The sequence below is a fragment of the Diabrotica virgifera genome, chromosome 3, assembly GCF_917563875.1.
Source record: "Diabrotica virgifera virgifera chromosome 3, PGI_DIABVI_V3a".
NCBI classification, from domain to species: Eukaryota; Metazoa; Arthropoda; class Insecta; order Coleoptera; family Chrysomelidae; genus Diabrotica; species Diabrotica virgifera.
In genome coordinates this window covers 111,002,582-111,020,469 of record NC_065445.1, presented here as the reverse complement: position 1 = coordinate 111,020,469, position 17,888 = coordinate 111,002,582, and the positions used below count along the sequence as shown (strand labels likewise).

The 17,888-nt window shown below is 33.8% G+C and overlaps 1 protein-coding gene across 1 annotated transcript; it reads left to right on the top strand.

Moving 5' to 3' along the window:
* The first annotated feature begins 11,174 nt into the window (after positions 1-11,174).
* Positions 11,175-11,961, top strand: LOC114332130 (uncharacterized). The gene has a single exon (XM_028281865.2). It carries the CDS (start codon positions 11,262-11,264, stop codon positions 11,739-11,741), a length of 480 nt encoding a protein of 159 aa, XP_028137666.1. The 5' UTR covers positions 11,175-11,261; the 3' UTR covers positions 11,742-11,961.
* The last annotated feature ends 5,927 nt before the right edge of the window (positions 11,962-17,888 follow it).

Genomic DNA, 17,888 nt, shown 5'->3' with positions numbered 1-17,888 from the left:
ACACGGTCCAAGAATATTATATAACGGTCTTCCCCAAGGCTCAATTCTAAGCCCTTTATTATTTAATGTTTACACTGCAGATCTGCATGGCCTGATAGATGACAAATGTAAAATAATACAGTATGCGGATGATATATGTTTATATACCAGCCATAAATCCTACGATGATTGTATGTTTAATCTAAAACGTAACTTTAAGAATATATATAGGTGGGTTAAAAACATGGGATTTAGCATATCACAAGAGAAGTCTTCGATTGTATGTTTTACAAGACGTAGACAAAAAATCAAAGGCAAATGCCATATGGGTGATTATGCTTTTCCCTTGGCAGAAGAGTATAAGTATCTGGGCATGATCCTAGATAAAAAACTCTTGTGGTCTAGCCATATAAAATATGTGAAACAAAAGTCAGAGCGTGGAATTAACCTTTTGCGTTTCGTTTCCAAAAAAATATGGGGTGCAGACCAATATATTTCCTTAATGTTTTATAGATCCTACATACGATCCATTCTAGATTATGGCTGTATTCTTTATGGTTCTACTTGCAAAACAAATATTTTAACACTAGACAGAATACAATATAAATCTATAAAAATCTGTCTAGGAGCTATGATGTCCTCACCAAGCCATGCAGTTCTAGCAGAGGCTCAAGAACCACCTTTATACATACGTATACAAATATTAGCAAACAAATGTCTAATAAAATACAGAACGTTTAATACAACTATGGTTCACAAAATAGGTCTACTTTTGACAGAAAATTTAACAAATTCTTACTGGAGGATAAAAAATTAGCCTCCTCTTACAGAAGCTTTTATCGATACGAATCTTTACCAACCTTATATTTTACAGCTACCAAAATTTCCTTTTTTCGAACATGACTTTGAAATTCTGATAGACAAACCAACCATTATAATGCCATCTTATTCAGACTTGCCAACGTTAACAAAACTTACATTTAAATCCATACTAAGCAAATTAGGGAAAAATTTAACAATAATTTATACAGATGGATTAAAAACAGATGAAAGTACTGGTTTCGCATTTTTTGTTTCAAACAACAATTATGCAGAAAAATACCGAATTCCTGGTTGTTGTTCTATTTTTACAGCCAAGGCTGCTGCCATACAGAAAGCACTAACTTGGTGTGTTTCTAATTATTGCGAGAACGTTGTAATAGTCTCAGACTCTCAGGCAGTACTACAAGCTATTTGTAGCCATCCATTAGATAATTTCCAGAACTCCATTATTCTTGATATCAAAAAAATATTACATATTCTAAAATTCACAAAAAAAAAACAGTAACTTTACTGTGGGTTAAAGGACATGTGGAGTAGTTGGAAACGAAATAGTGGATGGAATGGCAAAAAATACATCTGAGATACCAGAAATCACAAACATTTTCAACTCCAAAGACCTATTTCCTATTATCAGAAGTGTTGGGAGGGAAAGATGGAGGTCCAAATACGAAGATGTTCAGCAGACATCAAGAAATCATTACTTTTCTATTCACCCATTATACCAAAAAGTATACCTACCTAATTTTAACTACAATTAAGTATAACAAAGTACATTCCTCATTAATAACCCGGCTAAAACTTAACAATGGCCTTTTTCCAAATCATCTACATAGGATTGGAATCTATGAAACTCCCTTCTGTTCGTGTAACAGTCAGTCCATCGGGGATCTGAACCATGTATTCTTTGATTGTCTTAATCATAGGGATCAGACTAGAAACTTATATTTGGGTTTAATTGACCTTAACATTAGCCTTCCAGTTAACATCAGCAATCTTTTATCTTATTCTGACAAATCTATATATAATATCTTAATCAAGTTTATAAATGATACTAAGATAAAACTTAAACATCTTTATAACAAAATTCTGTGGCAAAAAGACTCTTTGTCTAATGCCATCTCTTTCTCTCCACACACACAAGAATTTTCGCTGATTTCATGAATGATAAAAAACAAGCAAAGATTTCTTTTCTATCTAAAACCAGCAAGTACATTATATTATATGAGCTTTCGATTTTTAATTGTAGAAGTTTCGTGAAAAGTTCAATAGATTGCGCCCTATATTTTATGTATCCAAAAAATGTGGTCAAGATCTCTGATTGTGTTACAAACCTCGTAAAGCAGAGCTCGGTTTCTGCAGAAAGCGAACACATCGGAGCGATAGCGACCTGCGATTTCATTAGTGTAAATGTAATTAATACAGTTCGAAATATTGTGTATAAAATGTGCGATTTACAAGAAGAAGAAGCACTGTTTGTTGCAGTATTGTTGGACGAAAAAAGGCAATTCAATCTAATTTGAAAACATGTAACCTTCATTATTCGAAATTAATGCGGATAAAGAAATAAATTTAATAAAAGGTATGCGTGGGCGTTTTATTTTTTCCATTTACAAATGAAGACATTTATGCAGTTCACTTTTCACAAAAGAAGGGATGTTTGAGTAGGTATATGACATTAACCTGAGGTACAGGCAATAAGGAGAATTTCATAAATTGTTCTCAGAACTTCGCAGAGATGTATAGACCGTTTCTATACATATTTTAGAATGAATTTAGAAAGTTTTGATGAAACATTTATTTTTAATACGTATGTTCTTATAATCTGGGTGGGCCAGGCGCGGATCCAAGGGGGGGTCAATTGCCCCCTCCTTGAGACTTTGCTTGGTGTCGCCTTTTTTTAAGAAAGAGATAATTACGATTGAAAATAAATAGTGGGTTTTGTGTCCTGTTGATAACTGAATAACGGAATGAAACTTAAAACAGAATTCCTTCTCCAAAGTACGTGTTCTCGGTCTTATTGTATGGTGTCGAGTCTTGGACTGTGAATAAAATCGATCTACTTACCTAAATCGCTTTGAGGCTTTCGAAATGTGGTTATATAGAAGAATTTTTAAAAGTATCTTGGGTGAAGAAAATTCGAAACTACACAATACTAGAACGTCTCAGCAAGACTACTGAGATTATAGAAGGCATCAAGAAGAGAAAAGTGGAGTATTTTGGACATGTAATGAGAAGTTTCTAATATAGGTTGCTACAAAATATTATGCAAGTGAAAATAGAAGGCAAACGCAGTCCAGGACGAAGAAGCACTTCGTGGTTGATTTAGGGTGGCAGTGAATAAAACTAAGATAGCTATGATAGTAACAAACGTTCTGAAATGACATGGTACATGAAGAAACATAAAGTAACAGCCCATTCCGAAAAAGAATCCTACGTACGCAAGTGACGAGAAAATTTTGATTTCATTGCCCCCTCCTTGCAAGGTTGCTGGATCCGCCGTTGGGTGGGACGGTCGAAAGATATATCATAATTTTTTAAAATTTCAATAAATTTTAGATACCTATACATTTTTATTTGCATCGTCGCGACCAGCGATAAACCTGCTGCGTTCTGAACGCTAAACTAATTCGCCGCGATTGCAATCAGAACGCTGCACAAATTCCTTTGATCTCGACAAGTGTGTGCTGAGTGCTGATTCACTTGTTTGCTTCAGACGAGTTGAATCAATGACATTTGAATCGTGAACGCCATCGCGTCGTTATCGCTTCGGTGTGTTTTTCGCTTAAGCGGAAAACACACCTATGCGATCGCGATTCGACTCGTCTCAATGAAACGAGTGGATCAGCACATACTTGCTACGATCTGCTGGCGATCAAAGGAATTTGTACAGCGTTCTGTCTGACGGCGATCGAGTCGCGCCGAGCAGAGGTGTAACCATAGGTTGATCCTAATGATCCTAGGGGGGGGGGGGGGGTTACAACTACTTGATGGTCTCTGAGGGTTATGGAATAGTAATGGTGTTAAGCGTATAGAGCTCAAAGTACATCCAAATGGGGGGGGGGTGTAACTCCCCTGCATGGTTACGCCTATGGCGCCGAGGCAAATAAAAGTGGATATTCAAAAATTTGAAACAAGAACCGTCGCGGAATAAGGGAAAATATTTATATTTTAATGACATTTATCGTATGTCATTGTAATAATATACATATACCAGTTTGTTGAGATTGAAGTTTGATACAGATTTTGAAGGAAAGGAAAGAAGGTTTACTATGGAAAATAAAAGATAACTTAGAAGTACAAATTTAAAATCTTCTATGTATTTAAAATAGTTCAAACGACCAAAGACACTTGTGACGTCACATAACTGTATTTTCTACTGACGTTTATAATGTCTAATTTAAAATTATATACTACTTTGTTGATGCAATGTAACCCTATGACGTCACGATGCGTTTTGGGCTAGCTGCTATAATTTGAATTTAGAATCGTCTTTAGGGGCCAGACGGAACACAAAAACAACTTTTTTATCTTTGATACATGTGTTAAATTATGTTCTGTTGTGATTTATAACATTTTTTTCGAATTTAAAATTTTATGCAAGTTCCCTATAACGGTTCCGTTGCCTGTGGATATTTTAAAAGGGTTCGTTATTTGTGCGCGTTTGGTGAAGATACTAGATTAAATTAGTCTGTGATAATAGAAAATAGTTTGTTTTCGGTGATTAGTAGAGACTTATTTGTTTTTTATTAACTTACTATTAGATAGGTACTTATAACTTACTGTTATACTTATTTAAGAGGAAACAGTAGCGATAAACAGGTAGCAACAAACGCGTTCCAAGATTGCGGCTGTAATTTTGAATATTTTGTCGAGATATTTGGCACACTTATTCGTAATATAATAAAGAATGGCGGTACAGAGCCCAATTTCAGAAATATGTTAGTATGTGGAAATTACTCTATAACTAAATAAAATATTGCAAAAAGGAGCCTGTACCGCCATTAAGAAAGACAAAAATATACACTTTCTTCAAATAAACTTTTTTATCCCGTGCCGTGCGTAGATTTTGTGTCACATTGGAACTACTAAAAATCGATTTTTTATAACAAGAAATCGAACGTCACTGACTTGGCAACATTTCGCGCCTATGTGTACAGTTGAGTCCGCGAGTCTTTACCCGTGCGTCATTAATACCTGGCGAGATAAAACACATACTTTTTATTTAGCATCATTCTCTTCCACTCATGAAATTAATGACAAACCGGCTGCCGACTGTTATTAAGTAAAAACACATGTTATTATTATGAACGATTTAGACTCAGTGCATTGCAAAGAAAGACGATTGGGGATGTCTTCACATATTTTAAGTACAATTTCTGACGTTTTGTTTTTTTTTTACTTTTGTGGCTGTCAGTTTGTTGAATTTTTTGCTGTTATTCTGTCGAATTTTTGCATTTTGAAGTTTTTTATAGTATACAAACAGTTGTTTTCACAACAAATTTTATATTGGAGTTAGACATTGTTTGATAAGTTTATGTTATTTTACGATAAATTTTGACAACGTACAAAGCTAACCTCATTGTTGACACAGTTGAATGCTTGTGTTTAAGGTTCCGCCAAAGTGAATAAAATAACAAAAAGAAAATATGTTATTGATTTTTTTTATAAATTAAAGGAAAAGAAAATGTAGTATGTCAAAGTGTGTAAATAATTTATTTCTTTAGCTGAGCGCTTTCGACATAAACGTCATCATCGGAGCTAATGGTAAAATAGTAAAAAGTACCACCACAATTGAGGTGTAATCATGTGCATCTTATGAATATAAATGTGATTTTTGATTGCAAATGTTAACTTTTTTGTCCTCCATACATAGTGTGACCAACTCCAATTCAGCCGAATCCGGGACAAGGCTGAAAAAAATACCTGAAATACGGGACTTTTCAATGAAAATCGGGCCATTTTTTTAGAAGACGATAATTTTTATCGTCTTCTAAAAAAAATGTCTTCTAAAAAAATGTATCGTCTTCTAAAAATTATAATTAAAATACAGAAACGAAAAAAAGTCCACCGATATAAAATGCATGCGTATTGGATGTGGTACATATTAGAATTAAACTCTAGAAATTGTCGTCGACTTTTTTTCGTCTCACAAATTCAATTCGATGTGAATTAGAAGAATAACGTATTCAAAATTTCAAAATAGAATTTTACTAAAACGTTGAAAATTCGGATGGCCCGGAAGCCTGGTCCGGGACGCCGGGACACGACTTCGTAATTCGGGCCATGTCCCGGATTTTTCGGGCTAGTTGGTCACACTATCCATACAACACCAAACAGTAAAAAACAGAAAAAACGGCCACATACACGTTGCACAAAAACATAGAGTAGAGACAGCTGACTGACTGTAGAGACAGCTGGTCAGTCAGGTGATACTAGGCCAAGAATGGATGGGTGATGCCTACACCCATACCATGAATAAACTTTTTATGCTTTTGTGCAACGTGTATGTGGCCGTTTTTTCTGTTTTTTACTGTTTGGTGTTGTATGGAGGACAAAGAAGTTAACATTTGCAATCAAAAATCACATTTATATTCATAAGATGCACATGATTACACCTCAATTGTGGCGGTACTTTTTACTATTTGACCATTAGCTCCGATGATGACGTTTATGTCGAAAGCGCTCAGCTAAAGAAATAAATTATTTACACACTTGTGACATACTACATTTTCTTTTCCTTTATTCATTCAAGTGTTTACAAACTTATCAGCCTTTCATCTATTTTTATAAATTGTTTATTTATTTATTAATCAATGATAATAAAATAATTCATGCTACTTCAAATGTAGCTGTAATTATGCACCAAAATTTTAAAGCACAACTTAAATTTGACATTCTATTTATTTGATAACGTCAAATTTTATACTCTAACCCGTGATCGGAATAATATCAACTTGCCGTTGCGCTTAGTAAATTTCCGACTTATTTCGTATGCTTTAAATGATGACGCACGGGTAAAGACTCGCGGACTCAACTGTATAAAAATTATTGTTTTTGATAGTATAAACGTCAGTGTCAAATTACCGACGCACTGTTGCCTCACTTTTGAAAGTTCGCAGAACTTTCGCAATCTTGGACCGCGTTTGTTGCTACCTGTTGATCGCTACTGTATCACCTTAACGCTAGTCATAAACTATTGGGACCGTGCAAGTTCGGCAAAGCGACCCCTATTTCTACGCTCTGTACTTTTATTCGCACTTTTAATTATATTGGCCAATTATATTAGTACTGGTTACTGGATAATTGTAAAGGCCATAGTCCAAAAAAATAATAAGAAGAAAAAATAAGATGCAGGTTATGTTATGCAAACGTAAACAATTGTATGTAGTAAATAAAATTAGTTATTAAAATGCAGTACTGCAAGCAAAATAAAATTAATTAAATTTACCTTTATATAATAATTGCATATCATATCAATATTGTGGAGCAATATATAATTTTTCTGGTTCAATGACAGAAGGTATGAAACATAGAAAAAAGTGTTGTGTGATTTGGTAGAATGCGATCTTACTCTTTAAAAAATATGTCACGTATTTCAGCGCCATCTCAGCACCTGGTTAAATGGAAGGGTACTACAAATCTGGCCTCCACATAAGTGGTCTGTAGCTTCGACATGATAGGTGTGAAATTTTAAACGTTCTTGTTGATTGGATAGGAAGAGTGGCGTTATCTAGCCTCCATGCTAGGTACATCATAGGCTCCATACGGTACTTCCAATATTTAATATTTTATTCAAGTGGACAATAAAGGTACAACACAAACAACTTTTGTTTCTTAATTATTTATTTACACAATAATGTGACATTTTACATAGAAATATGAGTATTTAATTTGGATTAAATATATGTTTACTCGTTGAATTTTTCCACCGTCTGCACATAACACCTGATGGGAGCCATTAGACCTAACAACAAAACGCGAAATAAAATGTGGATTTTAAAACTGTTGGATAAACAGTACCTACAATCAGAAAATCTCTACCTTACAATCAGAAAAACTTACCTTTAAAGAGGTACTCGATTACAAAATATCAAAAAACACGACTGAATATCAGCTTTTTATGGTGACACAAACACATCACATAACCGACCATATAAAATAACTGAACGACAACGAACGAACGAACACGAACACTGAACACAGATTCACAGATAGCGCAGGATTTGTCAAAAGTCATGTTCCACCAATCACAATGTCGACATCAGCGCCTCTGACAAAATGGAAGGAAAATAAATAGGATTACATGTTTTTTATTAGAGTGCGCGGGGCATGGTATGAAATATACGTCAATTTGACAATTTCAATTGACAATATGAATTATTTAAGATAGTTACAATATTTCTCCGCGACTCGCGCACGGTCGTTTCTCGTTTCCCTTCCAAGTACTTGCACACCGCGAATACTATAGCTCCCTGTTTTTATATAGTCAGGAGGAGTAAACTCAAAAGACAGATTCACACCCAATAATATCACTAGAAAAATCACGAAATACATCTTCTTTTTTGGTTGATCATGTCGGTCTTCGACGGTAACCCGTAAATAATATATTATACTAATACATCGCTAGAAATCTAAAAACAACGGTTTCTTATATAAAAGCAAACTAAAAATCTAAAAATTAAAGGAATAGCGCAGAAAACAAAAAATCGCCGGTATAACTTAATTAATCTATGAAATGCCAATAGTGTCAAAATTTCATAACAGTGGAGTAAACTTGCCTGAGGTTGGACCAATTACAAACGAGCTTCAACGGCGCGGTAAATTTGAATTACTCCTCCTCGTTTAAAAACAGAGTATAGATTTTAAAAATCGACGTGTGGTGTAAAATAGCAACAGAAATTATTTAAAAATAAATAGATATTAAATATCTATTTAAGTTCTATTCAATATCTTCTTTTTAAAAATTTTGATATACAAAATTTACAATTTCTTCTTTTTTATATTTTCGTTTTTTATTAGATAACATATGATTATAAACCTAGTCGCACATGTAACTTTTCTTCTCGGAGCGTTTGGACGAACAAGACGAAACGATGGCAAATATATGTTTTTTTTTATGGCCGTGGCATAGCCAATTAGCCAGTCTAGTTTGGTATTAACGCAATTTCACAAGTTAAATTACAATATATTACACATTTTCATATATCATATAATATACAGACACATATATACACACATATATATATATATATATATATATATATATATATATATATATATATATATATATCCATGTCTAATATTAATAAATTTGCAGTTTTCTCCTGAAGAAGTCACCAAATAGTGACGAAATATTGAGACTTAAAACAAATAGAGTTTTCTTTCAACTGACCGAATTGCCGTTATTCAAACCGAATGCCGAATATATATATATATATATATATATATATATATATATATATATATATATATATATATATATATATATATATATATATATATATCAGAGTGTGTGTCAAAGATCTACATCTTATGTTTTTAAATATATATATATATATATATATATATATACATTTTTATTTATTTATTATATAATATATATTTTTTTTGTTTATTATTATTTTTTTTATATTTTTTTTCTTTTTTTTTATATCTATAAATATGTTTATACTAAAACTAAAGCAGGAAAATTTTAGGGAAACATGGAAGAAAACTGGGTAACATAACTTCTAGTCCAGGGGCCCTTCAAGACATTTTAGTAGACGTATCAGAATTAGGCCACGGTTAGAGGGTAAGAAAACATTAGGTAAAAAACAAAGGTTGTCGGGATAATACTAAAGCCTAATATTTGATTTAAATTTACATCTCTTTGTGTGTTCATATGATTTTAAAATTTCTATATTTTTATGAAATATTATTAAATTTAGATTTATTGGAAGTAAACATTTATTTTTACATAGATCTACATATAACTGTGATGTACTATTATCTTTCTGGTTACATTCTAAGATGATGTGATCTAGACTGCCAAGCTCTCCACATATGCAATTTGGCGATTCTATTAAACCCATTCTATGTAGGTAGGAAGGAGTAAGAGCATGGTTGGCTCTTATTCTATTTAAGGTCTTAATGAAGTGCCTATTGGACTGATTACAGAACCATCTCTTAACGGGTAATATAGGTCTACATTTTTTATAGTTTAAACCGGTTGTAGACAAACTGTAGTGATGTTGCCATTGAGTTAGAACGTTATTTTTGATTACACTGATTATATCTGTATACGGAATATAGTTGTTATATTATATTTCTTCTCCATTTATTGCTGCTCCCTAATATATGTTTTGAAACTTACAATGGTCGGTTTGCTAATCTCAGACACAGGTGTCTAGTAATTTTAGTAATTTTTTTGCGAAGTTAGTTACATTTTGACTAGTACTAAGCACATGTGCTCATATATTAGCCAATATTAAGAGTATTTTTATGGCATAGACTTGGGTGTCAATTAGCCAGTCACAACTTTTTTGTTTTCTATTCATACATAAAGAACGCAATGAGGTCCTTCGAGTTCCATAGCAATCTGACATTCAGTATAAAGATTTGAATCATAAGAGTAAACAAATATATAATGTATTAATTACAAGGAAATAATTTTATGAGTTTAGTATATATACACTCACACTATTTCCAATAATTATTTAATGAAAGAGTAAGTTTATTTGAGCTGTTAATAGTGCGAGGTAGGAATTTCTGTGTTATATGTTTCGTACTCTGAATTTGTCAAAATGCGTCTGAGTTGAGCGAACAGAGTTTAATTCTCGAATTCCACTTTTTGACAAATTATGCCAAACATTAGCAAATGTTTACTTATGTTTGTAGATGATTTTTGGTGAAATCGCACCTTAAAATTATAATTGTATGTAAAAAATGCGTAATAGCTGCCTCTTAAAATCCACCTTTCATTTGCATATCTCAACCAGTAAGAGCAATAAATAAATCTTCTGTTTGTAAGAAAAAATTCAACACCCCGTAACTCATAAACCATACACTTGTGGACATACGTTTATAGAGCAAAATGTCGAGTGAAATTATTTTTTATGCAGAATTACCCCTTAGTCGCAATTATTTAAAAACACCCTAACCTGCGTGTACTGCTGTGTGTTTTCATGTATTGATTGATATTGTTGAAGCATCAACCACAATGACTATTATGTCATTCGTGTACAAACCTAGGATTATAATAATTTGCAAATTAATAATAATTAGAATAATATAAAAATTGCGTGCTTACTTGGAACAGTGAAAAAATCACAGATAATGAAATTATGCTCCATCTCTAAAATTTTAAGATAAAATGACACTGACAGTAGTGTAGTGACAGATAGTTTTAGATTTGTTTACGTTGTTTGTTACAAATGTTGATGGTTGTTGCAAAGTTTTTGTGTTTTTAATATTATTTCAAAATGGATGTTGATAACGAAGTAGATATATCTATATCACAATTACAAATTACTGCATCTGACGACACTATTACAGAAGTAAATGAATTAAATAAATCTTCACCAGAAACAACAGAACCATCTCGACGTTCTGGTCGTGTAAAAATAAGACCAATGAAACATGATAAAAGGAGAGTTAAGTGCAACCCAAAGAGACTCAGTGAGGACAAGGCAATAATAAATTATTACTTAGATAAGAAAATCAAAGGAACTACTAATTTAGAAACAATTTTTGAAGACCCTGCATCCCCCCATATAATGAGCAGGAGAAAATATTCAAGAACTATGAACTTTCCAGTTGAAATTTCTCTTACCAAACAAAAAAACAAAGTGAAAAAGCGCAGCTTGAAAGCCAAAGACAGAGGCAGCTTCAAACCGAAGAAAGTATCTATGGACTTATTGCTTAAAAAACTGGCTTCTATTGAAGATGGTGAAGAGTGCTAGAGTGTATTGATATTGTAAGAAAAATTTTGATGTTCGTAATCATAAACTGTCTTATGATAGTATTATTTGAAAGTGAAAGTACTGTTCTACTTGGAATGAGAAATATGATAAAAAGTATTCTACTACAATTATTATTCTAAAATTGACCTAAAATATTTGTAAATCAAGTAAATAGCTTCTTCTTTTAGAGTATAATAAAAAACCGGTTTTGTTTGTTGTATTCTGCTTTAGGACTTTCTACCAATTATTTTCTATATTGTATAAATAATAAGAAATATTCAATTTACCGATTGAAAGCCATTTAAGGTATTTAACAAAGACTATTGATTTCAATATTGAAAGGTTTCTACAAGTGTACTGTGCAAGAAACAGAATAAAAACAATCATCATCATTCTCTTTGCCTTATCCCTATGCGGGGTCGGCTTCCCTAATTGCATTTCTCCATACAATTCTTTCTTGGGTCATATCAATATTAATCCCCTTTACCAACATGTCCTGCGTAATCGTCTCCCCCCACGTCATCGTTGGTCTTCCTCTCCTACTCCTTCCAGGAATCTGCACTTCAGCAATTCTTCGTATTGTGTGATTAGCATCTTGACGTTGAACATGACCAAACCATCTCAACCTATGCTCTCTCATTTTGGCATCAATTGGTGCCACACCTAGACTTCCCCTAATCATTTTTAATTTTATCCTTTTTTGTCACTCCACTCATCCATCTAAGCTTTCTCATTTCCGCCACATGCATTCGTTGTTCCTCTTTCTTTTTCACTGCCCAACATTCAGTTCCATACATCATAGCCGGTCTTACGGCTGTTTTATAGAATTCAACTTCATTTAAATTTTCCTGTCACACAGCACACCACTCGCTTCCTTCCACTTCATCCATCCAGCCCTAATTCTACTGCATGCATCTCCATCTTTCTCCATTACTCTGTAATTCTGATCCCAGGTACTTAAAACTATTGTTTTTTACAATCAGTTCACCATCCAAAGATACCATGTTATTTGTAGTAACTCCATCTTTAAATGAACATTGCAAATACTCTGTCTTTGTCCTACTAAGGTTTAATCCTTTTTCCTCCAGAGTAGGGCTTACAATACTGGGATCCCGAATTCCGGACAATTTTTGTCCGTTATTAAAAACTGGTATTTATGTAAAAATACCGGTAATTTGGTATTACATTAGTTGATAAAAATTGAAATTATGCACAATATAAATATAATTTAAAATAATATTAATTATTTACAAGAACTTTTTTTTTTGAAGATAGACAAACAATTTCGTTGTATTAAAAGCTATATCAGGCATATTTATTACACATACTGAGCCAAGTATGAAACCATCAAAAAGCGGCGCGCGGCGGTGTCGGCAATATAAAGTGATTGTTTATGTTTTACGTCTACTACACCCAATGCCACATTTCACAAGAAAAAATAACCTGATGAAATTTTGGAAAAAATACAAATCCACTTTCCCTGAGCTTTTTTATTTGGCTATAAAATATTTGTCAATACCTTCCGAAAGAGTATTTTTAAAGTCTGGGCAGTTAACAAACCTAAGAAGAAATCATTTATCGCCCAAAAATTTGGATCAAATTTTAATTTTTAACAGCTTGTTTTAAAATCCATGTCATTACACACACAATTCATTCATTTCAAATTTAATGAAACGGTTGTAAATTTTTTAATAATAATACCAGTTTTAATACCGGTATCCCGATATTTCAAATATCAAATACCGGTATTCAGATTTTAATTCGGTATTGTAAGCCCTACTCCAGAGCTTGTCTTCACTGTTCCAGTTTATGTTCTGTCTCTTTCACTATTTCCTACTAACACGACACCATCAGCATACATTAAGCACCATGGAATGTTACCCTGTAGTTTCGCTGTTATCTGGTCCAAAATTAACGAGAATAAATACGGACTAAGCACCAAGCCCTGGTGCAATCCTACTTTCACATGAAATTTATCAGTCTCTCCCACATCTGTCCTCACACTAGTCGTTACTCCCTCATACATATCCCTCACAATCTTTACATATTCACCAGGGACTCCTTTCTTATTGAGTGCCCACCACAGAATCTCTCGAGGAACTCTTATCATATGCTTTCTCAAGATCAATGAATACCATATGAGCGTTTGTTTCTTTACTCCTGTATTTTTCCATCAACTGCCTTATAATGAGAATTGCATCTGTTGTTGATCTGCCCTGCATAAAGCCAAATTGATTGTCTAATATTTCGGTCTCTTTCCGTATCCGTCTATCAATTACTCTTTCCCATATTTTCATGGTGTGGCTAAGCAGTTTTATAGCCCTGTAGTTTGTACATTGTTGTATATCTCCCTTGTTTTTGTAGACTGGTACTAGTATACTGCTTCTCCATTCGTCTGGCATTTGTCCAACTTCCATAATTCTGTTAAATAAACCTGCTAGCCACCTTGTTCCTGTCTCCCAATGCTCTCCATACTTCCCCAGGAATATCATCTGGTCCTACCGCTTTTCCTTTCTTTATTTTTTGAAGCTCTTGAGCCACTTCCTCGTTTGTTATTTTGGTGACCATTGCTGCTACTGTCTCCGTTGACTCTACAAGCTGTCTGTCAAATTCTTCATTTAATAAGCTGTCAAAGTACTTTCTCCATCTCTTTTTGACATCCTTTTCGTGAACTAGTATTTTATTATTTTCATCTCGGATACATCTAATCTGATTAAAATCTTTTGCTTTCTTTGCTCTCTGTTTGGCTATTTTACATATCTTCGTTTCGCCTTCCCTGGTATCGAGTTGATCGTATAGCAGTGGCGCACCTAGAATTTTCCTCTGGGTGGGGTTGGCTTAGGCACCGACATTTTTTTGTATTGTTTGTGAGAGACAAGTTGCATTTTCCTATAGGTGAGGAAATAAAGCACACTTCTAACTTTTTTAAAGTAAGACAGATCGTTATGAACCTTTTGCACTCAATTCAGGAGAGCTTTAGGAAAATTCTTGAACACTTGGCATGGGGGACAAATGAAAATTGCATTGTTGTAAGCGGAAAAGGCATTTTCCAAAGTGCTTCTCAAAGTGTTTAAAAAATAAAAAATTCATAACTCTTGAAAATAATCATGGAAATAAGTTCAATTTTCATACTTGGGAGTTTTGAGGTCGCTGAGTAGGAATATGGGATCGGCGAAGCTGTAAGATGTACGTGGATGCCCGGTATCCCGGTAGACACGTCGTCTCCTGGAGTTTTATAGAAATTCATTATGAAAATCGTTCAAAGTTATTATTCCAAGGTTGATGAGGTTGCTGAATACGAATATTGCTTCGACGATGCTGTTTCATGAAAATTCGTTATGAAAATAGGTAGTTCAAATTTATTACCTCACGGTTTTCGAGGTCTCTAAATACGAATATTGCACGGAAGATGCTGTACGAGGTACCTGGTGCCCGGTATCTACGTGGCGTCTTGGAGTTTAATTGAAATTCGTTATAAAATTCAACAATGAGTAACAATAACAGTAAATTATTTTAATTCAGAGCGCAAATTATAAAAAAAAAATAAATCGAAATTTTTTTCAGTGTTAATAATTTTTTTAGATATAAAGATGTCAGAACCTCGCGTATATGATTAAAACTGTCAGTTACCTTAAAAACCCCGGAATAACAAGTTTCCATAAATTTTCTTACGAATTTTCATAAAATTCCCGGAGACGACGTGGATACAGCGCACCAGGTACCTCGTACAGCATCTTCGTTGCAATATTCGTGTTCAACGAAATCAAAACCCCGAGATAATTAATTTCAACTATTTTCATAACAAATTTCCATAAAACTCCAGGATATGACGTAGATACCGGGCGCCAGGTACCTCGTACAGCATCTCCGAAGTAATATTGGTGTTTAGCGACCTCAAAAACCTCGAGATAACAAGTTTCAACGATTTTTATAATGAATTTCCATAAAACTCCAGGAGTCGACGTGAATACTGGGATACCGGCCACCAGGTACCTCTTACAGCTTCGCCGACCCTATATTCCTGTTCAGCGACCTCAAAAACTCCCGAATATAAAAATTGAACTTATTCCCATGATTATTTTAGTTGTGAATTTTTATTTTGTAAATACTTCGAGATGAACTTTGGAAAATGCATTTTCCGCCTACAAGAATGCAATTTGCATTTGTCTCTCATGACAAGTGTTCAAGAATTGAGTTCAAGAACGATCCGTCTTACTTTGAAAAAGTTAGAAGTTTAGGCGATTTTGGTGCTTTATTTCCTCGCCTACTACTATTCTTTATATATTTTTATATGCCCTGGGAGGGGTTTAAACCCCCAAAATACCCCCTAGGTGCGCCACTGTCTTATAGGCTTGAATACGCTTCTGCTTTGGCTATTGCTACTGCTACTTTTGCTTCCTTTTTCGCCACCATATAGCTTTGAAGATCTGTGTCGGATCTGGTTTCTTGCCACTTTTTATATAATGTTCCCTTCTCTTTTATTTTTCCTTGTACTTCGTTTGACCACCACCAAGTCTCTTTATCCTCAAACTTTTTTCCTGACGTTTTCCCAAGTATTTCAATAACAGTCTCTCTAATACTAAAACAGAATAAAAACAATATATTTTTTAATTTAAATTGCTGCTGCTTCCATAATATTGGTTTACTATGCTCTTTTTTCCTATTCTTGTGGAAGCTTTTTCCAGATGTGGACGGTATTTGAGAATAGTGGGCACACCATTAAAAGATATTACTTCCTCCATGAGATTTTTTTATTTAGTTATTCATGTTGAGTCAGAGGTGTAACCAGGATGATCCTAAGGGGGGGGGGGGGTTACAACTACTTGATGGACTCTGGAATGGTGTTAAGCGTATAGAGCTCAAAGTACATCCAAATGGGGGGGTTTTGGTTACGCCTATGTGTTGAGTAGGAGAACTTTTCTTATTTCGGAAAATTTTCAGGAGGGGCCTTCTGTAAATATAGAGGAGGTTTCTAAACTTTGGTGCGTCTGACAACAAGAGTATCCTTAAAAATTTGTTGGCAGTATATAGTACATTGCAAGTATTTTTATCAAACAAGTGTGCCCCCATGGGGGGGGGGGGGGACAGATGTATCAGAGTCACAAAATTTATACCCTCAAAGCAGAAAAACAGTTCAAAATTTATTTTGAATATTCTGATTCATCAGAATCAAATTCAAATCTTCACCAGAAACAACAGAATCTTCTCGACGTTCTGGTCGTGTAAAAATAAGACCAATAATGAAACATGATAAAAAGAGAGTTAAGTGCAACCAGAAGAGACTCGGTGAGGACAAGACAATAATAAATTATTACTTAGATAAGAAAATCAAACGAACTACTAATTTAGAAACAATTTTTTAAGACCACACATCTATAGTCATATAATGAGCAGGAGAAAATATTCAAGAACTATGAACTTTAAAGTTGAAATTTCTCTTACCAAACAAAAACACAAAATTAAAAAGCGCAGCTTGAAAGCCAAAGACAGAGGCAGCTTCAAACCGAAGAAAGTATCTATGGACTTATTGCTTAAAAAACTGGCTTCTATTGAAGATGGTGAAGAGTGCTGGAAAGTGTATTGATATTGTAAGAAAAATTTTTATGTTCGTATTGATAAACTGTCTTGTGATAGTATTATTTTTTGAAAGTGAAAGTACTGTTCTACTTGGAATGAGAAATATGATAAAAAGTATTCTGCTACAATTATTATTCTAAAAATTGACCTAAAATATTTGTAAATAAAATAAATAGCTTCTTCTTTTAGAGTATAATAAAAACCGTTTTTGTTTGTTGTAATCTGCTTTAGGACTTTCTACCAATGATTTTCTATATTGTATAAATAATCGACAAATATTCAATTTACTGATTGAAAGCCATTTAAGGTATTTCTATCTAATTAGCCTTCTTCGGTACATCTTTGGACATAGGCCTCCCCAACCCTTTTCCATTCTTCTCTGTCTGTCGCTACAGTTATCCACCTAGAGCTCACGTGCTTCTTGACATCATCTGCCCATCTCATTCGTGGTCTTCCTCTGCCTCGTTTATATTCCCACGGTCTCCAATTTATGAGAATTTTGTTCCATCGGTCTTCCTTTTGTCTTATAGTGTGTCCGGCAAATCTCCATTTCAACTTTGCAACTTCTTG

Excerpts from the sequence above, each read along its gene's own strand:
- LOC114332130 (XM_028281865.2), top strand. The coding sequence starts at position 11,262 with ATGGATGTTGATAACGAAGTAGATATATCTATATCACAATTACAAATT.